Below are 19789 nucleotides of genomic sequence, written 5' to 3'. Positions count from 1 at the left end.
CACAAAGTGGAATGCTTTCCAGGGCTCAAGAGGAATGATTTATAAAGGACATAAATCTGTTTGCATTAACTAAATACTTATAATCCCATGGACTTGTGAGTTAGTTGCACAAGTGCTTGGCTGTTTTCTGAAATATGATCCCAAAAAGACAGCCAAAATCACTTTTAAAAAACAACTCTGATCAGAACCAAATGCTAATCTAGATACATCTTGAATTACATGCTCTGATTTTATGCACTCTAATACATCCTGCATTCAATACACAGTCTGAAAGAAACAGACACTGGTAGGGGACCCTATAAGGAACACATCAACAATTGCACAGTCACAACCCCACTGCAGTCCTATGACATTACCAGAAAATAACACTTTTTTTCAGAAAGGAAGCATAAATTTCTGCAAAGGAAAGTGATTCCTGTTTCTTTGACCTGTTTTCATCAAGAAAACAGAATCAAATTATATCTCTTGTTATATACAATCACTGATCCCTGTGATTACATGGACCAAGAAGCAAGAGGATATGGCCCAAACTTGTAAAGGTATTTTGGCATATGAGATGTATTTTAGAAAAGCTAATAGTTATAAAAGATTAATAATAACTTACATTTTCCTTTGAACCCTAATGGTTTTAGCATTTTCCCTGAAAAATGCCTTGCTTCTAGCTATTAGTGTTGTTATGTACTAGGAAAAAACTACTACCAGTTTTATACTGATTTCTCATTTATTCATTCCATAGATAACAAACTTGTCCAAAGTAAGATGATGGTATGAGATAAAAAAAAGGTAATTATTATCTGAGCTGCAATAACTTAAACTGTTTTTCAGCTTTTTTTTTTATCACCATTAGCAGTGACCTTGAAGAGGTGAGATGTGCATCATGTTTGGAGGTGACACTTCATTTCATTGTGACATACTCGAAGGCAGGGCTATCATAGACTGGAGGAAGGGCCTAAAGAAGACTTTATGATGTTCAGCAGGAAGAAACAGTAAATCCTGCTTCTGGCACAGGCTAACTCCCATCTATAGCACAGGCTGAGCACTGACAGCCTGGCTATGGAAAAGTGCTTGGGGCTCCTGATGGATGGCAAGCTGGGCATGAGGCAGCTGTGTGTCCTGGCAGCATAGAGGTCAACAGCATCCTGGGTGGGATGAGCAGGAGCAGTGGCTGGAGAATGAGGAAAGGATTACTGCCCAATAGTTCACCCTCATTAGCCTGAACCTGGAAACTCTGTTCACTTTTGGTTCTGCACTACAGGAAAGATAACAAAAGGAGGCAAGTTGAGAGCTATGCTACTGAGATGGTTGGGGATGGAGCACTGACCTGCTAAGGAGAAAATGAGGGATCTTGGCACTTTCAGCCTGGAGAAGGGGTTCCTCTGAAGACAACTATTAACAGAGCCCCAGTGCTTACAGGAAGATCATCAAGGCAAAGCTAAGCTTTTCAGAGTCGCATGTGGTAACAGGATGAGTGTCAGCAGGCAGATGTTGGAACAAGAGAGGGCCAAACAGGTAATCAGGAGAACTCTTTTCCTTGGGAGGACAGCTGAGCTGTGGAACAAGTTTCCTAGAAAGGCTCTGCAACCTCTGTCCTTGGAGATTTTTGAGATGCAACTGGATAAATCCCTGAGCAACCTTGTCTGGCCCTATAGCTGTCCCTGAATTACCATAGTGGTCTGTGATGCTCTGTATTTGTTTTACTTTTGCTCCTTTCCACTGCAGACAGAAGCTGAGACACCCACTGCAGTGGGATTCTCACTGCTGGCATTACCACCAGCAGAAGGGGGCATGACCACCAGAACACAGGGAGGGAGTAGTTTTTTTCCTAGCTGTAAGTCTTCAGAGAAGAGCTTTGGTCTTTTCCTTTCATATATACCTAGAAAAACCATTCAGCTTTTGGTTTAAACACTCATGCTTTCAGCAGTACTTTTCCAAACAGGCACCTCAGGATTACTGTACAATGGAGCATTATCCTGTGCAAGTGCTCAGGTTAGTAAGTCTTAAGTGCAGGCTTAGTGCCACAAACACATAACTGCATAACATGCCCTTGTACAGATTTCACAATAATCACAATGTATTATTTACATCTTCAGAAATGCTTAACACACTGCAGGCAATCTGCATTTGATAACAGTAGGGTCATCAAGCTGCAAAATGCTCAGGTGGCCCATTCTTGTCTTACATTTCAATATTAGTTTTTATTTTGCTTCTACACTTTCATCACCTCTTAAATTTATATTAATTTGATTTGCACTTTCTTTGGGATCTGAAAGCATTTCACACAAAATTATCACAACACAGATATGAAAATTAAAAAAGCTCCCCAGCAGCTGCTGAGAATTCCAGAAGGATGACAAATTCTTTTAAATTCTGTAGAGAATGATGGAAAAAACCAAAGATCAAGAAAGGATGCATGACTGAGAAGGAAAAAACAAAAAAGAGGAACTGTTCAAACATATAATCAAGAAATCAGTGAAGCAGAAGTAGGACCATATAGAAGACAAATGTAATACTCTTTTGAAACACTGCCAAAAGAAAGTAATTAATTTTTTCTCTCACTATTCATAAAGGAACATGAAGTTAATGCCATGAACTGACAGATAGTTCACAAATTAGGATCGAAAAATACTGAAGGTACAGAAGTTAGAAACAAATGAGGTTGTCTAGTTGGAGAGAATCAAGAAACATGGCTGCAATCTGCATGAATTTTAGAAACAGTTTTGATCTTGTAAACGAATCTCCAAAGATGTGATGATTACAGTATACAAAGAGTAAGCTGACTATTATTTTCTTATGCAACAGTGAAAAGCTTGGTCTGGAAGTACAAACTAGAGGAGAGCAATACTTGGAATGATTTTTTTTTTTTCTGATTTTATGTGCAGTGCTAAAAGAAGACAACACTTAGTAAAGAAACAGTCCAGACTGAAAAGACAGAAGAACAAAGACATCAAACGTAATGCAAATGACCTCTGCTCATTTTCAGAAGTATAAAATTGTCACCATGAAGAAACATCTATATCTGACTGCAGTGAATCACAGGTTGAAGGCTGAGATGCTTAATAGACTACTCCTGTAAAAATCTGAAAAGAATGAATTTATGCACTGGGAATAGAAAATATTTCTATTTAAATTAATTCTAATGAAATTACACTGGAGAGGGTGAATGTGGGGGGTTTGCATCTATTTGATTTCCTTTTATATATTTACTACCTCCTGTGAATTGGAAAAAAATTAAAGAGTAAAGTAACAAAAAAATTGCAGATAACACAAAAACTGCAAGGAATTCTCATCAGGGTAAAAAGCAACAAAAACAGGTGAACAGAAGCAGATTTGCAACAAGTTGCAAAATAACTAAAGTGCAAATCTGGCAAATAAAAATATACATTTCTGCACCAAAATAAGCCAAAACTTCATCATCCAACAGTGACTTGAATTTCACTCTGATGAGATTATGCAAAGACAAAATGCCAAAGAAATTTTTAGTTCTAGTTTCATTTTGCTCTGATTTTGCTAACAACAGTTGATCCTTAAGCTGTTTTATCTACCCATTTGGGTTAATTAAAAAAGACAAAGAGTCACCAACCCAGCAACCAAGTGCCTTTCCAGTTCTGTTTAGTACTCTGTCATAAAATTAATGCCCAACTTCATATGTGACTGGAACACAATGTCCTAGCCAAATAAAGAAAACCTCAATTAGGCCCAGCTTCACAGGCAGCAAAAAAGGTCGAGGCAGTTTTTTACTGCTCAAATATCACATCACAAAACAGGGCTAATGCAGTACTAGTTTGTTTTTTTTTTTTCCATTGCACTTATTAAAAAAATATTTCTCTACCTGCTGAGATCTATGCAAATACATTGACATGAATACAACTTGACATAGATTAACTTGTGCTGATTCACCAAGGTCAGGATTTCCCCCTCAGTGTTGAATTAACCAAACCCTGTGAGTGGGAAAGCATTATTGATAAGAAACAATGAACCAACAGGAGGGAAAATTTGGAAAATATTTGGGGTGTTTTTTAACATTTATATGGAACATATATGTAAAGCATTCCAATAGGTAAATGCAAGTAGTAGTCCACTGACAGTTGTTACATGGGAGTCATTTACTGGCATGTTTTGACAGCTTTCAATTTGTGTACAATAAACAGTGGAATCAGCACTACCTTAACAAACACTTTGTCTAAAATCTTTTAAGTTTTATGGTCCATTTTGACTTGTTGCTTATGTGCATAAGACATTTATTCTCTCTGTAAAAGGTTTGTCAAAGTAATATAATACACTGCCTTCATGAAATGTTAGTTTTCCAGAGGAATGGGTTTTTTTACTTCAATATCAGAAAAATATTTTAAAAATGGGGGAAATGAAGATGATGGAAATATAATTATTATAGCAGTTGTTTTGTTTACCTCCAGAAAGATGTATGGTGAATGAAAGTCCTTGTATGAAATAATTTTCAGCTAAAGAAATGGGATTAAAATTTGTCATACTTACCATAAGAAGTCTGTCTCCAACCTGCAATCTCCCATCTTTTTGTGCAGCTCCCCCATCAATAATCTTAGTGACATAAATGCTGTTGTCCCCAGGGATGTGTTGGTTTCCCACCCCTCCTGCAATACTGAATCCTAGACCTGGAAAAGATATTGCAAACAAAAGATTAGCAATACAACATATAGCACTAAAGAGAAGTGGAAAAGTAGCAAATACAATGTAAACTTTGAGTATTTTTTTTTACAGAGTACAAATAACATAATCTTTCACTTTCCCTGAAAGGTCAGGGACAGAAGTAAAGCAAGAAAATTCTTTGCCATTTACAATTACAGAAAAGCAAGGACAAAAATAATTGAACCAGTGGTGATTCTATACACCCTCTTCACTGGGGTCCAGTGCAGCCTCCGTGAAAAAGTTATGGCTCAGCTTTCCATGATCAGCATTAAAACACTGCAACTTGGAGTTTATTTTGTTAAATATTGCTATAAAATACATCACCATCTATCAGAACAAAATGAAAGGTGTTCTGATTGTCCACACAGTTTAAGAAAATACTTGGAGAGGTCTAGCACAGGTTTTGCAAGTTCATGTAGTACCACAGTGAAGGATCAGTGAAAATAAAAGAGAAAAGTGTAGATGTTTGATTTAAAGTGTGGGTTTTTTCCATAGGAGAAAAATCTGTGGCTATGGACACATAAAGAAAGCAACAGTCCTTTGTAAATGTATAACTTCTATTCAGTGATCTGTGAAATTCCTAGATAAACACTCAAAGACCCAAACTTTGTAATAATGTCAATAATACATTATGATTAAATAATACAGTATGATTAAAGTAAGGCAATACAATAAGACAACAGAGTAATACAGTATGATTAAAGGAAGGCAAAATAAAGAGATGTTGGGGGCAGAAAAAAAGATCTTTTCCCTTTTCCTATATTTCTTACCCTCTGACACATTGCACATACAAGCAAACCATTGCTTTAATTTTTAGGAACATTTTTATCTCTCAATCAAAGAAAAGACAGAAATTACTGTGCTTGATTTCCATGAAAATTAACTTCATACAGCTAATTTTTCAGAGATTATGTAGCTAATGCTCCATCTGAACAGAGAAACTGTTTCTGACAATACCCTGCTCAGATTATTGCTCCAGCTAGGGATTTCTCTTTTAGCTGTACAGAAAAACAGTTATATCTATTTAGAAAGTAATCACTGGTTTCATCTATGAAATCTGTGCTGTTCACTCATTCCTAAAAGAAACATGTTCATAATTGCTGTAGCCTGAGCAGTAAAATGCCGTGGTAAAAAGTGAGTTGCCTGAAATCTGGCATTTCATCACAAACTCAAAAGGGACACTGCTTGGGCAATAAAAATTAAGGGACAATGTGTATTTAATGCACACAACATTTTTAGCAGCTGTATGAGTACAGAGATAAGGGGAGTGAATTAAATATAATTTTTTTACCACATAATTTTCATTTGATCATTACTTTAGCTTCAAAAAGATGTGAGGTCAGGTACTATAATGGACTACTTAATGGAATGTGCCACACCAGTAAATTACAAAAAGAAACCTTTGAATTTATATCTCCAATTGAAACAGCACTTAATTAATTGACTATTAACAATACACATGAAGTTAATTCAGAAGTATAGGGTAATTAAAAGAAAGCTTTATTGAATTTCCAGCTAAAGCTGGCAATCACTCTTATTTATGTGCTACTGTCAGTACAGGGATAAAAAGATTACGATTTTTTCAACAGGGAAGGACTTTTTCCTGGGACTGCTAACAAAGAAGAGAAAAGAAGACACATTAAGAATTCTAAATTCTAAAGAAACATTAAGAATTGATTTTTTTTAAAATACTAGTTATGGACAAGGAACAATGATTGAATAATATTTCTTGGTAACATAATTATAATCAATTTGATCTAAACCCCATCTGTATAGGTTTCTACCAGTAAAGATCTGAGAATATTCCAGAATGCTGGTGGGAGCAAATGAGTGGGCTAGATCTCAGCCAGAGGGCTTTGTGCAGCCCCACTGCTCACCCAGGGCATGACCGTGGGAAGAAGAGGTTGTGGCGCACTTCCATCCCCCCCTCTCCCCTTTATTGACACTGTGTAAAGGGCAAGGTCATTTCTGCACACACAGCTGGTCTGCACCTTGCACAAGTGGCTCCTAATTCAGCCTGGTCCTGCTGCAACACAAGCAAGTAGCAGCCAAGACAATCATCTGCATTTTCTGCAGTGCTGAGTGGGAGGCTTGGCTTGCTGTTTGCACGGCTGCACAATGGATGTATGAAACTGTAAAACAAAAGAGCACCAACACAGGCTGCTCCCATTACAAAAGTGAAGTTTAAAATAATGGGAGGAGTAACTTTTTCTGCTACAGTCTACATAAAATTTAGATGTGACACAATGTGGGAGCTACATTGCATTTGTAAGCAAGGTCTGACTTTGGGCATCCAAATAATCAGCAGTGATTACAGAAAGGTTTAGAAGAGCAGAACAATATGAGGTAATACTGAAGGGAGCAAAAGAAGAGTGGGTAGGAAAGAAAAGTGAGGAAGAGAAAAATTTTCCATGTCAATCAATAATGATTTAATTTCATTGCTTAATCACACTTGCCTTCTTTAGAAGATTTCTTCTTGGAAGGAACAGGGAATGGAACAATGCCTCATTTAATTTCATTTAAATGATTTCTACTAATTGCTAGGGCACATGGAAAGCATACTACACAAAAACTTTTGGGTAGGATTCATATGGCCAAATGACATCAGACAACTATGGTTATCATTTACACTACCTGTACGATAAATGAAAGTTCATTAAGAGCTTTTAAAGTATGATTCATCTCATCTCAACAAGACACCTGAAAGAGATGAGGTGAATCATACTTTTGGTTTCTGAAAGGCTGGGGTCTGGATGTGGGAAGAGGTGAGTGGGAAGATCAGTGCTTTGAAAGTTCACAATCTGAGTTCATTTAGACTGAAGGTTTCTGTTTGAACACTTTGGAAAGATTTGCTCAACCCTGGTGTGCATCTTTCATCACTCACTACATCAGGTTAGAGTTGTATCAGATTCCCTCTCTGTTTTACAAGCAGAGAATCATTCAAACAATGGAACAAGGTATGTTTTCTAAATGGTATTTTTCATAAAGCAGCATATTTGATTGCAGAACCTATTTCTTCTTGATCCTTATGGTTATGAAAATATTTCTATCAGAATGCAGAGCAGGAGTTGATCACGTCCTCTTTGTCTGATGTGCAATCTGCTTCACAGAAACAGCTGATCTTGGAGAGAGTGCTCAATTCCTCACAGCAGGAATCAGATGGAGGATAAATTCAGAATGGACTTGAGGAAGAATTGTTCGATGATGATGGTGGTGAGGCACTGGCACAGGCTGCCCTGAAAAGTTGTGGATGCCCCATCTCTGGAAATGTTCAAAGCCAGGCTGAATGGGGCCTGGAGGAACCTGATCTAATGCTAATTAGTAGCAGGTTTGGAACTTTAAGATCCCTTCCAACCCAAACCATTCCATGTTTCTGTGGTTCAGTGAAGAAGAGACTACTTCAAGAGGGATAAAAGTGAGAACTGGAATTAATACTGGTGCACATCCAAGTCAAACTCAGCTTTGTTCAAAACCACTGAAGAGGATAGGCCCTTATAAGATTGACTCAATGTGTAAACTAGGAAAGTTGAGTCAAACCTCATTTCCTTCCATTTCCACTGGATTTATGGTTTTAAAATTCATCTGCCTTTGGGCTCCACAAATGGTGATCACTGATTCTGCGAATAATTATGTGCAATAATCCCATGAAACAGCAGACGTTTCTGGTATCAGAAAGAGGAAAAGAGATAGGGACAAAAGCTATTCCATCAAAACTGGAAACTGCAGAAGAAAATGCTATTATTACTAACTCAAAGATATTTAGTAATATCTTTCCCTGGGATTATTAGCAAGAACATGTTAAAATATTTGGCTATGTACATCTATTTTGCACTATTTTCCATACCAAATGCATGTTTTAAATATATCACTATATTAGTAAAACAATATGTTCTATTTTTTCTAGCAAAAGTAGGCTTGGAGGCTCCCCATATAATTAGCCCAGCAAGTTGGACTAATAAAAATAAATAATAATAATCAAAAATAATGAAACCTTTGTTAAAGACACAGTAGGTTAATTACACTGCAGGCATAGCACTTTGCAGTAACCAGAGAGGGAGCCTAAAAGATCAACTGCAGCTATGTAATGTCAGCTTTACAATGAGAAGTGAAGTTAAAAAAAGTCAGTCAGAATGCCAAAAATGGATGTTGCATTTTTCTACTATCTTACACAGAGAACCCAGAGTAGCTTATTTTAAATCAGCAAACAGAGCGAGGATTTGAAAACACAAATCCAACATGAGCTTCACAGCTTCTAATAAGGGGAACCCAAAGAAAGCTGCATGTAAGACATAACCTTAAAATATAGTTAAGAAGTTCTTGATTTTCAGGTAGTTAATCAAAACAGTGTGCTGTAGAGACATAAAGCAGGCAATTCCTAATTCCTAGCTATACCACAGTACACCTTACCTCATAACTGACCTGTGAGCATAGACTCAGTGAAACCACAACAGGCATAGGACTTTCCACAGAAATATTATCATATGAACAAATGAAATGTGAATGGGAATAGGAATGTAAATACTAGAAGAAAGACCAAAGGTTAGAGAAATCATGTATACTGACATTACAGAGAATTCCAAGCAATAAAAATCAAAATGAGTCATTTCTGTCAAGCCTGGACCGAATGTCTGAACTCTGTAAGACCTTTGAACAGGTGTCTTGCCAGCAGAAGACCCTGTGCCATTACAGTGGGATGCTGGCAGCAAAACTGCAGCATGTGACATCTGCCATTCTCTTGCCTGTAAGCCTAACAGAGGAGCAGATCATAGCAATAAAAATGTGTTTTTATTAAATGAAAAAAACACCCAGAAGATGAGAAGCCACCTTGTGGCTTTGAGACTGATGAAAAGTATTCAATATAAAGGACCACCCATAACAACAGTAGACTCCTAGAGGGTACAAATAATTTATCCAAAAATCTGTCAGTTTATGGTTGCCAATCAAGAAAATGCCAAGAGATGTGGTAAGGGTTTGATGCCTTGTGTCATTTGTGTCACACACAGGTGAGCCAGACCACCTCAGCACATGCACCCTGGGGGATGTGGATGAAACAGAGAGTGAATGAAATACCTGAAAGGAAGATCATAAATGGTTAACTTATTCAGAGATTTCATAAATACATGTCACTACCCCTCCCTACATATTCTCCCATTGCTTTTTGCCACATTTATTTTCTAAAGGTGTGAAACAAACTGATTTGCTCCAGAGCACTGTGTGCATTTAGATTTTAAGAAACTGTTTCATGCAGCAAAGCAGAAAGTACCACCAGAAGGACCCCCAGCAAGCTGCCCCACTGAGGCCCTTCCCTGACACTGCAAGCCTGCCTGCTCTGTGGCACATGACACATCAACCAGGCTCCTGCAAGTAACTGGTCATGGCAATGAGCAGCCCAAGCTGGGGCAGCTCCTGCCTTTCCAAGGGCCAGCCTCTTCTACAACACATCTACAAAAGATGTAGCTTGTTAAAATTGTCAAACCTGGAACAATGATGCCCAATCCAGGTTTCTAATTAATCAAATTCCACTTGCGGGGAGGAAAGGAACATGGGTAATAACATGCTTTGACTGATATAATGATTGACTTGTTTTGACAGGTACCGCTGTTACGTCCAGTTTATATGAGTAAACAAACTATAAAAATATTAATTATAAACAAAGGAGTACCAGGGAATGTCTCCCCATGCCCTCTGCTCAAGCCTCCTGTTGCCAGTTTCAGCTTTCCTGGAGGACACATACAGCACATATTTACAATAACACCTCACAACTGTGGACAATTATTATGCTTGTTACAGCTGTGACTTATGGATATTGTTCATTATTGACAGCAGAGTCCATTTTTATTTAGTCCATACAAAAATAAAATACATCACAAGATAAAAATTAAAGTTTGTGTCACAGTAATTATAGAATGTTAGAAAGAAAGACCAATCTTCCTCTACAGAGTTCTGTCTTTCTTTGTCATCCTATGAATCAGTTCTTGAGAAACTATTAATCCCAAGTATAGGAAGTCACTTTATCTCATCTCCTTCATGTTTTAGCAGTAGAGTCAAATATCAATTTATTTGAGTGAGTTCTTATAGCAATTCTTATGCCTGATGCATGTGACATCTTATGCCAGAAGGACCTATGCGAATAAAATTTGACTACATTTTGTTCTGTGGATGAAAAAGTGAATCTAAAATACAGCATGATTCATAAAACTTTTATTAATATTCATAATATATTTAAAAGCTGTCTAATTTCATTGCCATTGTTAATTCATGTTTCAGATCCTGCTCCCAGATCCCTTCAGAGGGCTCTTTTTGTAACTAAAAACTGGATAATAGCCTAGACCACGAAGAAGACCCAAGTCCCTACACATCTAACACAGCATGTTGTAATTTGGTGTTTCTTTCTAATGGCCTTGGGTTAAAAACTTCAAGCATCTTCCTTATCTAGTGTTTCAGGTTATTTCCCAGTTGATGTCAGATAGAATAAAAATGATGTACAGTGCCACTAGGTAAGAAGAACATTGTCCAAAAGCACCTTACACTGTGTGGAATTATATATTTGTGCCTTCAGGTATTTATCCAACTGTTTTTACACATTTCCTTTGTTCCTGCCCACAGCCATTTTTATAGTTACTATTTTCATTAATCCCTATACTCTGGCTCCCAGTGCATCCCCTCTCCATGCCACTGAAGCAACAGGGATGCCAGATTTCAGTACAGCCTCTGCTGAGGATCAAACTGAGCAGCACACACAGCACTCCTACCGAGTGTGGTCAGTGTGCTCACAAAGAGGCTATGGCTAGATGGCAGCTGGGATCATACAGCTGGCAAGGAGAGTTCTTTCCTTGCAAATAATCACTGATACTTTTCTGTATGGGAACAGATTTTGAGGTTGAGGTTTTACCAAAAAATTAAAAAGTAAAATTTATCATCTTATTTGCCTTTGTCTGCATGAATTTTTAGCTCTGCGAGTTGAAATTTTCAAAATAAACTACAATAGTATAGTTAGTTCTAATTTTAACTATTCTTGACTAAATAAAAAAAACCCCAAAGATCATTGACATTTAAAACATTATAGTAACACAAACGTGCTGCACAGCCTAGTTCAAGAATGTGCAGAGGAGCGTCCCTGATTCTTGATGAAAACAGAGAGATTGATCTCACTGAGATTAAAAGGGCTTCAAGACACTGCTGCATGTGAACATTCATACTACCACAGAGTCCTCTGAAGAACTGAAGGCTTGGAAAAATGGCAGCCAGCTAAAACTCAGAGGTGAGACTGTGGTGGTAGCTGGATCTGGTGATGGAGGGATGGCAGGCTGATTTCCATACCTTTGATTGAGAATATTTAAGCAGGTTTTCATCATATGTAATTTTTAAAATTTGGCTACCATGCTGCTAACTGCAGTTCCTTACATCTGTTCTAAAACACCTTCCTGCTGAGATGTCCTGGAGAATCCCTTCCCACCACAGCATTTTCTGAGCTTGCTCTTCTGCTGGGGGCAGGGGAATGCAAAGTATTACATCTTCTCTTTGGACACAGGGTTCATCACCGTCATCTGACACCCACAAAAATCAGAAACGCAAAAGAGTCAAGAACATGGAAAAAAATAATTTGGATACTTCAGGGCTTTTCTTGCTGAATTACTCAGCTGTAGCCTCATTAGCAAATATAAAAAACTTCAACAATTTTCCAACTATATTTTCATTTTTAGGGCATCAAAATCAAACATTACAGCCAAATTTATTAGGTTAAGAAAGAAAGAAAGAAAGAGAGAGAGAAAGAAAGAAAGAAGGAAAGAGAGAAAGAAAGAAAGAAAGGAAGGAAGTGGCGGAAGGGAGGGAGGGAGGGAGGGAAGGAAGTGGCGGAAGGAAGGAAGGAAGTGGCGGAAGGAAAGAAGTGGCGGAAGGAAGGAAGTGGCGGGCGGAAGTGGCGGAAGTGGCGGAAGGAAAGAAGGAAAGAAGGAAAGAAGGAAAGAAGGAAAGAAGGAAAGAAGGAAAGAAGGAAAGAAGGAAAGAAGGAAAGAAGGAAAGAAGGAAAGAAGGAAAGAAGGAAAGAAGGAAAGAAGGAAAGAAGGAAAGAAAGAAGGAAGGAAAGAAGGAAATCTGCTCTCAGGAGACAGCCTTCCAGTCCTTGGCTTAAAAGAAATCCTTTACACTTCCAGCCAGAAAGGAAATGATGGGAAATTGAGATTATGATGCAAATGTTAATAAAGCTCCAAGGCAGTGAGTGCATGTTTAAAAACAATAATGTGTAGGTAGAGTAGATAAAGCATTGGTTTATATTACCATAATGGTAAAGCTAATCTTTCTATAATATTTCATAAAGTCTTGAAAACACATCGTGTTAAATTACACTGCTATTTGTAGGAATTTGTAAAAAAGCTCTCTAACAAGCAAATGAAAACAATCCCTTCTTTTCTATTGTTTTGCAGTTTTATGTTTTTCCATTATTTTTTGCTTGCATATATTTATCCCTAAAGATACATTCTCCCCAGATGTAGCAGAAAAGAAAGGAAGCAGCAAGTTAGGAAAATACACTTAGAGCCTCATTTGAACTTGTGCTTATTCTATATTTTTTACATTTATTCAAATTAATTAGGAATAAAATTCCCAGAAAGGACAGACAACGAGAAGTGGCCTAACTGAATAACAGTAATTCTTAAGAATACTTTAGAATTGAACTTGAAAAGATCAGGGAACTTTCCTAATTATTCACAATAATCTGACTTTCAAAGCATTAATGAAGATTCTAGTTCACTGAAAATCACATTAAACCACACTGTCAAAATTTTACCAGAGTAAGTGCAAGAAAAAGAAAGTTACTTCATTTTTGACATATACTGACACTCCAAGAATTATGGCTAGGGGTTTGATTCTTTTGGAAATAAACACATGATACACCAAGTCTAAACATTTCATGTTAAGACCAGTCAAATTAGGTTTTTTAAAAAGCGAAGATTAGTGTTTTGAAACAGAAAAACCCAAGTTCTGCCACTTAGGAACAGGATTAGCTGCTTATATCTGAAATTTTTACATGCCTTTTTCTTCTCCCATCTCCATACGCCTACAACTGAACTGAATGAATGGTCACTTCCTGTGCATGCAGGAAGATTTTTGTATACTTTTGGTGCATCCATAAGGACAAATAATCCTCAGATCCAGAGGCACTGAAAACCAGAATTTTTGATCAGGGTAGACATCATCTGGCTGGCTGCCTGGTGACAGGATCATTTCTATCTTGCAGGGAATAGAGTTAAAAATAGAGTTAAACACAGCATAAGTGACCCGTATGGCTGAATGTGATATGAAGGGACTGCTAAAGGTGACACATTTTTTTCTCATACTTTCTATTCTATATTACATTGCCATTTCTTCTTGGCAAGAGGTTTTTGGTTTTGTTTTGGGTTTTTTACTCCCATCCTCACCCCCTCTCTTTCATTCACTTGGGCAAAAAAATCAACTACAGCAGAAGATGACATCCCAGGAAAACGTTCAAAGACAGGTTGGGCTTTCAGCAACCTGGTCTGGGGGAAGGAGTTGCTGGCCATGACAAGTAGGAGGGAATGCAATGATTTCTAGGGTCCCTCCAGCCCAAATAATTCCATTATTTTAAGCAGCCAATTGTTCTAGTAAGCAGCAAAAAAGCCAGGTGAAAGGTTGCACTGTGCATTTTTAAAATTGTCATATGCTGACCTAACAACTCACTAATGCTGAAAGAGACAACTCTGCTGTGCTCCCTGCCTTCTTTCCCACTGCCTGCCTTTGAACATGTCCCAGCAAATGGCAAATTGAAAACGGCATGAAAAGCAAGCCAATTTAACCTGAATCCCAGACCAGGTGCATGTTGACCATCACCCACAGAGAGGCCAGCAGTAGGAGCTGGCAGATGAGGACAGTGTTGGGTTCACATGTCCCCTTGCCTGGCACCACACTTTTGTACCTGGTCCCTCATTATAGATCTGTGGCTCCTGTGGAGAGCACTGCAAGGTCACCACTGCTGCCCTGCAAACTCAAGTTGAAGGATGTGGGAAGAAGGAAAGATGCAGGGATAGGAGCAAGTAGCTAAAGAGAGAAGGACAGAAATGGCTGTTTAGGCTACTAATGCACCTGAAAAAGAGTCAATAAAAATGTAACTTTACAGCACAAGTCCTACTGGGAAGAATGGGAAAAATAAAACTAGCTCTCCTAAGCTTAGGAGAGAGAAAGAGAAGTTAACAATCAAAGGTTTGTAGGACTCTTGAGAGCTAAGCCAGATCTATAGTGGAAGAAAAGTGTAGTAATAATAATGCTTATTCAATATTTCTGCAATTTTTCCTTCTGAAAGATGCACTGGTATTATGAATCTCTTTTCCTGACTAGAGAATCAAATATGAAACCTTTATCCACCCTTTCAAGAGAAGCACAAGGCCTGAGAATGTTGTATTTAACCACCTTTGCATGCACTGTGAGAATGTCTAATCTAGAGTATAGTTAATGCACACAGGTTGAAAGAAGGGGGAAATCAAATTATTTCTACTGTCCCATTTTTTTTTCCAAAATTTTAAGGCAATTAGCCTCATTACCACAAATACACCCTTATAGCCACATTTATTTTAACGGCATCTTCTGTTAAAAATGCCATTTTCCATTAATATGTAACCAATAATCAACCAGCTCTTGAAGGTTTTCATTTTGAAGACAAGTATCTGGAAATGGGATCAGCATGGCAGATGCTGATCTCACTGGTGTAAAGTCCCCTTTCCCTGGCTGTCTCCTCTCTTCCACAGACAATTCAACAAAATATTGGAGGCTTTTTTTTTACTCTTTACACCCACTGTCCATGCTCTTTAAGTTCACTTGACCTTATTTAATTCCTGATGGTACACAAATTTGGACACATAATGTTTGGGAAAAGGGAAAAGTAACAGGACATGGCTCCTCTGCAGTGCCAGGAGACAGGCAGTTCCAGACACTTGGAGAAACTGCAATGAGAAGACCCCTATTGTTTTCACATTCTATATTAACTGGGGTTCAAATCCTGAAACATGGTTCACTTTCCATGCACAGAATACACCAGCTGTTTCAGGTGTAGGAACCAAATTTATGCTGACAGTCGATCACAGTTTGCCAATCATTAACAAATAGTACCTATGCCATTTTCTGCACAAATTACTGTAATTACTGACAGTAGAACAAGGTATTTAATCTCCTAATAATGCAAATGAAAATCATGTTCCTGTAGATGAGCACATCAAGATCTGCCTTAAAGTAGTTTTCACTTTTTGATGAGACATTAAATTTCTTAAGTCTTTGTACTACGTAAATCTGTGCTTTTCCTGCCTCTTTGTTTTTTCTGATATAGATTCATTTTTGAAATCTACAGACTTGACACAGGAGAAAATTATTCCAATTCAGGGAGAAATGCTATTTACTTTGTACAACATTAAGTGATATATCTTTAAATGAGTATAGCTGGTTCTCTGCTAAGTTGAATGGCTCTTTGAGACAAATATTTAATAATTTGTCACCAATAAAATGGAGACAGAAGGAGCAGTCTGTCATTCTGGGATCTGTTTAAAAACCATACATGTCAGGGACAGACTCATCAGTTTCTTTTATTTGTCCTCCATCTCATAAGGGAAATTTAACATTTCTCTTCTCATCCCTGTTGCAAAGCTGAGCAGAAATACTTTACTGAAAATCTCTCTGTCAATTATGTTGAAGCTTGAATATACAAAATGAATTTAAAGTTCATCTTGCAGCCTCTTATCTATTTGCAATCAACCTGTAAACAATCAATCTGTCATCCATTCAGTTCCTTCCTTCTTAAAAACACAGAGAGAAATCAAGGCTCAAATGTGCATGTAATTTTGCTTTTTTAAGCAAGGCAATTTATGGAGCCATGATATTAAAAGCTGAACAGGTATATAAATGATACAGAGAAGGAAAATAGATGGTGCTTATTGAACAGAAGTAATAAGGCAAAGGCACTCTGAAAATGGATTCATGAGTCATTGCACCTCACTTTGATTCTTTTTGTCTCTATGAAACTGCAGTTTGGTCCCCAAGTTCAGTTTGCTGATGATGCTGTCTTGTAGCACTCTAGGAAGCAAAGTGAAGCAAAAATGTTTTATTTGCCAGTGAGAAGTACCCTATACTCCCACAGAGTAAAATAAGTCAGACACTTGTGCCTTTCTGAGAAAGATGAGGACAGGACCTCTAGTGACAGGCCAGGGGGTAATGGCTTTAAACTGAAAGAGGGTAGATTTGGATTGGATATTGAGAAGAAACTCTTTACTGTAAGGGTGGTGAGGCACAGGTTGCCCAGAGAAGCTGTGGATGGATGCCCCACCCCTGGATGATGCCCCATCAAGGATGGGGGTGTGTTTGATGGAGATCTGAGAAAGCCCGTCTAGCTGAAGATGTCCTTGATCATTGCAAGAAGGCTGGGTGTAGATGACCTTTAGAGCTCCCTTCCAACCCAAAATATTCTTTAATCATTGTATGATTCTATGACTTCTCAGAAATTATGTCAAATATTTGCAAAGGGAATTGCATTCTAGCATACCTAACTAGAAGGAGAATGTGAACTCACGTTTGAAACAGAATTACAGATTTTTTTTTTTTTCAGACTAGTCCCAGACCATTTAAGATTTTCTAGGAACCTGTGCTTAGGAGAATTGAAATGCAGAGAAACACATAAAAAATATGGTTGTTCAAGCCTGAGAAAACACTACAGATTTTCTGTGAGAGTTTCCCTCTTAATGAGATATAGCATAACACAAGACCCTGCTGTGAGTCCCTTGAGGGGTTCTAGCTAGGAAGAACATTAACGTGGCCTTTCTATCAGCTATTTCAACTAATAATAAACACTGAACTTTCCTGCAATGCCAGAGCCAGGGTGGAGGTCAGTCTCTGGGAACTATATGAGCAGCATTTCCAATAAAAAATGAAACCCTAGGGCAAAGAATGAATGCACTAATATCTTGATTTATTCACAGGCCATTTTTGGATCCCATTTGGAAAATTTAGGCAGCTATTTGGATGAAAAGATTCATACCAGTGAGACTCACCCAAAGTCTACAAGACTGATTTTAGGTGTAAAGAAACTCAGCTCTGATTGGAGCTGGACAAAACTGTTTACATGAAGTCAGGACATAGCATTAAAAGACTTGGCACAGTCCAAAACAACAGAGTTTTTACCAGCCTCCAAATACTGAAACATGCTGTGAAAACACCCTTTGGTGACGAACCAGCCACCCACCAGATCAAATTGTTCCCAAAGCATGATCCTGGCTTGAGCAACAGAAAATTTGAAAAGACAGAGAAATGCAGGTTAAGATACCAGATTATCTGTTCTAATATTCATTAATATTTTCCCATGCATGGAAGTTTTTTCTAAAATGTTTTATCCTTCCTAAAGCAAAAAAAGATGGAAATGAAAAATATAAAGTTATTTTTGAGGACAGGCAAAGGATGTGGTTTTTTTGTCTGGAAGACAGCCTCTTCATTTCTGCAGATGGAGAACTTAAATAGCCCTATGACTGCTCTTTGTCTTCAAAGTATAATGAAATGAGAAAATTTTGTTATGAATCTTGGGACAGGAAGAAACTCAATAAATCATTATTCTTCTCAACCTGAGGTAGAAGCAACTACAGCTGCACTGTGTCTAATGAATGGCTGTCTGGCATACCCAGGTATTTCCCATGCCACAGACCTCATGTCCTCTCTCACAATCACACTCCTCACTTCTTCTGAATCTAGTACAAATCTTGTTTATTATTTATCTATTAAATTTTGTTTCACACCCTCGCTAGGGAGCACAGAGAACAAACTCACTCTTCAAAGCTGCGCTGCAAGGCAAGATTGCTATCAGGTGCTGATAAAGTGCCCCCCACCTCCCACTCAGTCTTTTGTATTTCAGATAAATGGCTTCACATCACTCATTTATTCATTGTAGGACAGGCTTTCTAAATCTCTGATCATTTTTACAGCTTTCCCCTGGAGTCTCTCCAACTGGCATACACCCTTCTTCAAGTACAGAGCTCAAAGCTTTACCTGTAAAAGATGAAAGTAATGCTCCTATGTCTTTGTAAACCATACCTCAATTTATAAAACCAAATATATGATTTAAATGCTTCATCGCAGCAAGATGTGTTAGAGACAAGATGTTACAGCTTACAAAGTTCTGGCTACTTTTCCACATTATTTTCCTACCATTTTATGTTAGCACTATTTAGCAGATGTGTGGTTATCTCTACTGAAAGCACCTTGCAGTTGACCCTGCCCAATTACATCTTTGCTTTCTCAGACAACTTTCAGTGTTGAACCCTCCCAGCACATGGAGTCATCTGAAAAATAAGAGGGAATGCTGCAGAAGAGAAGTATGGCCTCTTCTAGTTATCATTACTCTTCAATCTTCTTCCAGATGCTTATAAAGAGATTTCCTACTTTTTCAAATATTCTTCTGAGATTCCAAAAATACACTGAGTATTCACAGTCCCTTGGCTTCTCTTGTTCAATAAGGATGCATTTTCTGCTTCGTCTTTCCAGTTTTTCCCTTTGCCTTCTCTCCATTGGTGTTCAAGCCTGACCATTGTCAGCACTCAGGTTTCATCACATAAATTCAATTGGTCTGTCATCAAGACCATCAGGACTTGTGAGTGTGTGAGCATCTAGCTTCTCTGAGTGTTGCCAGACCTATTGCCTCTTTATTTGAGGCTGAGATCTTGTCCCTTTGTTGCTGATTTTGATCATGATAGCAACCCTATAAGAGATGACCTTTCTGTGAAAACCAGCAGAAAGGTTAGCACTTTTCACATCTTGTCTTCAAAGCACCTACAATCACAACACTTCTATGTAACAGCCAAGTACATCTCTAAAATTACAATCCTGCATTACAGAGAGGGTTATTGTAGTATTTGAAAATGTAATTTAAAAATAACTTTAAGAAATTTTGGCTATGACATTTGATAATAATTTGAAATTAGAAATTATACACACCTGACCTAGAGACTGTGGATAAGATTTGCCCCTAGCCTACCATTTACACTGAGTTTATTTTCAATTACAGTATATAAAATGTAAATGATACACAATAAACAATTTTACTAAATTATTTGCTGTAATTTTGTTTCCTTATTTCAGCTCTCTCTGT

General features: G+C 37.8%; 1 protein-coding gene across 4 annotated transcripts in view; it reads right to left on the bottom strand.

The window, feature by feature from the left end:
* Nucleotides 1–19789, bottom strand: part of DLG2 (discs large MAGUK scaffold protein 2) — a 486684-nt gene that overhangs the window by 271089 nt on the left and 195806 nt on the right. For all 4 annotated transcript variants that reach the window (XM_030234136.2, XM_030234140.2, XM_030234138.2 and 1 more), the window contains one exon: nt 4492–4628. In XM_030234136.2, the coding sequence (XP_030089996.1) occupies nt 4492–4628 (137 nt within the window). The remainder of the gene's footprint in view (nt 1–4491; nt 4629–19789) is intronic.

Source organism: Serinus canaria, chromosome 1 (assembly GCF_022539315.1).
Source record: "Serinus canaria isolate serCan28SL12 chromosome 1, serCan2020, whole genome shotgun sequence".
Taxonomy (NCBI): domain Eukaryota; kingdom Metazoa; phylum Chordata; class Aves; order Passeriformes; family Fringillidae; genus Serinus; species Serinus canaria.
Note: the sequence above shows the minus strand (reverse complement) of the source record. Positions and strands in the feature narration are given on the sequence as shown.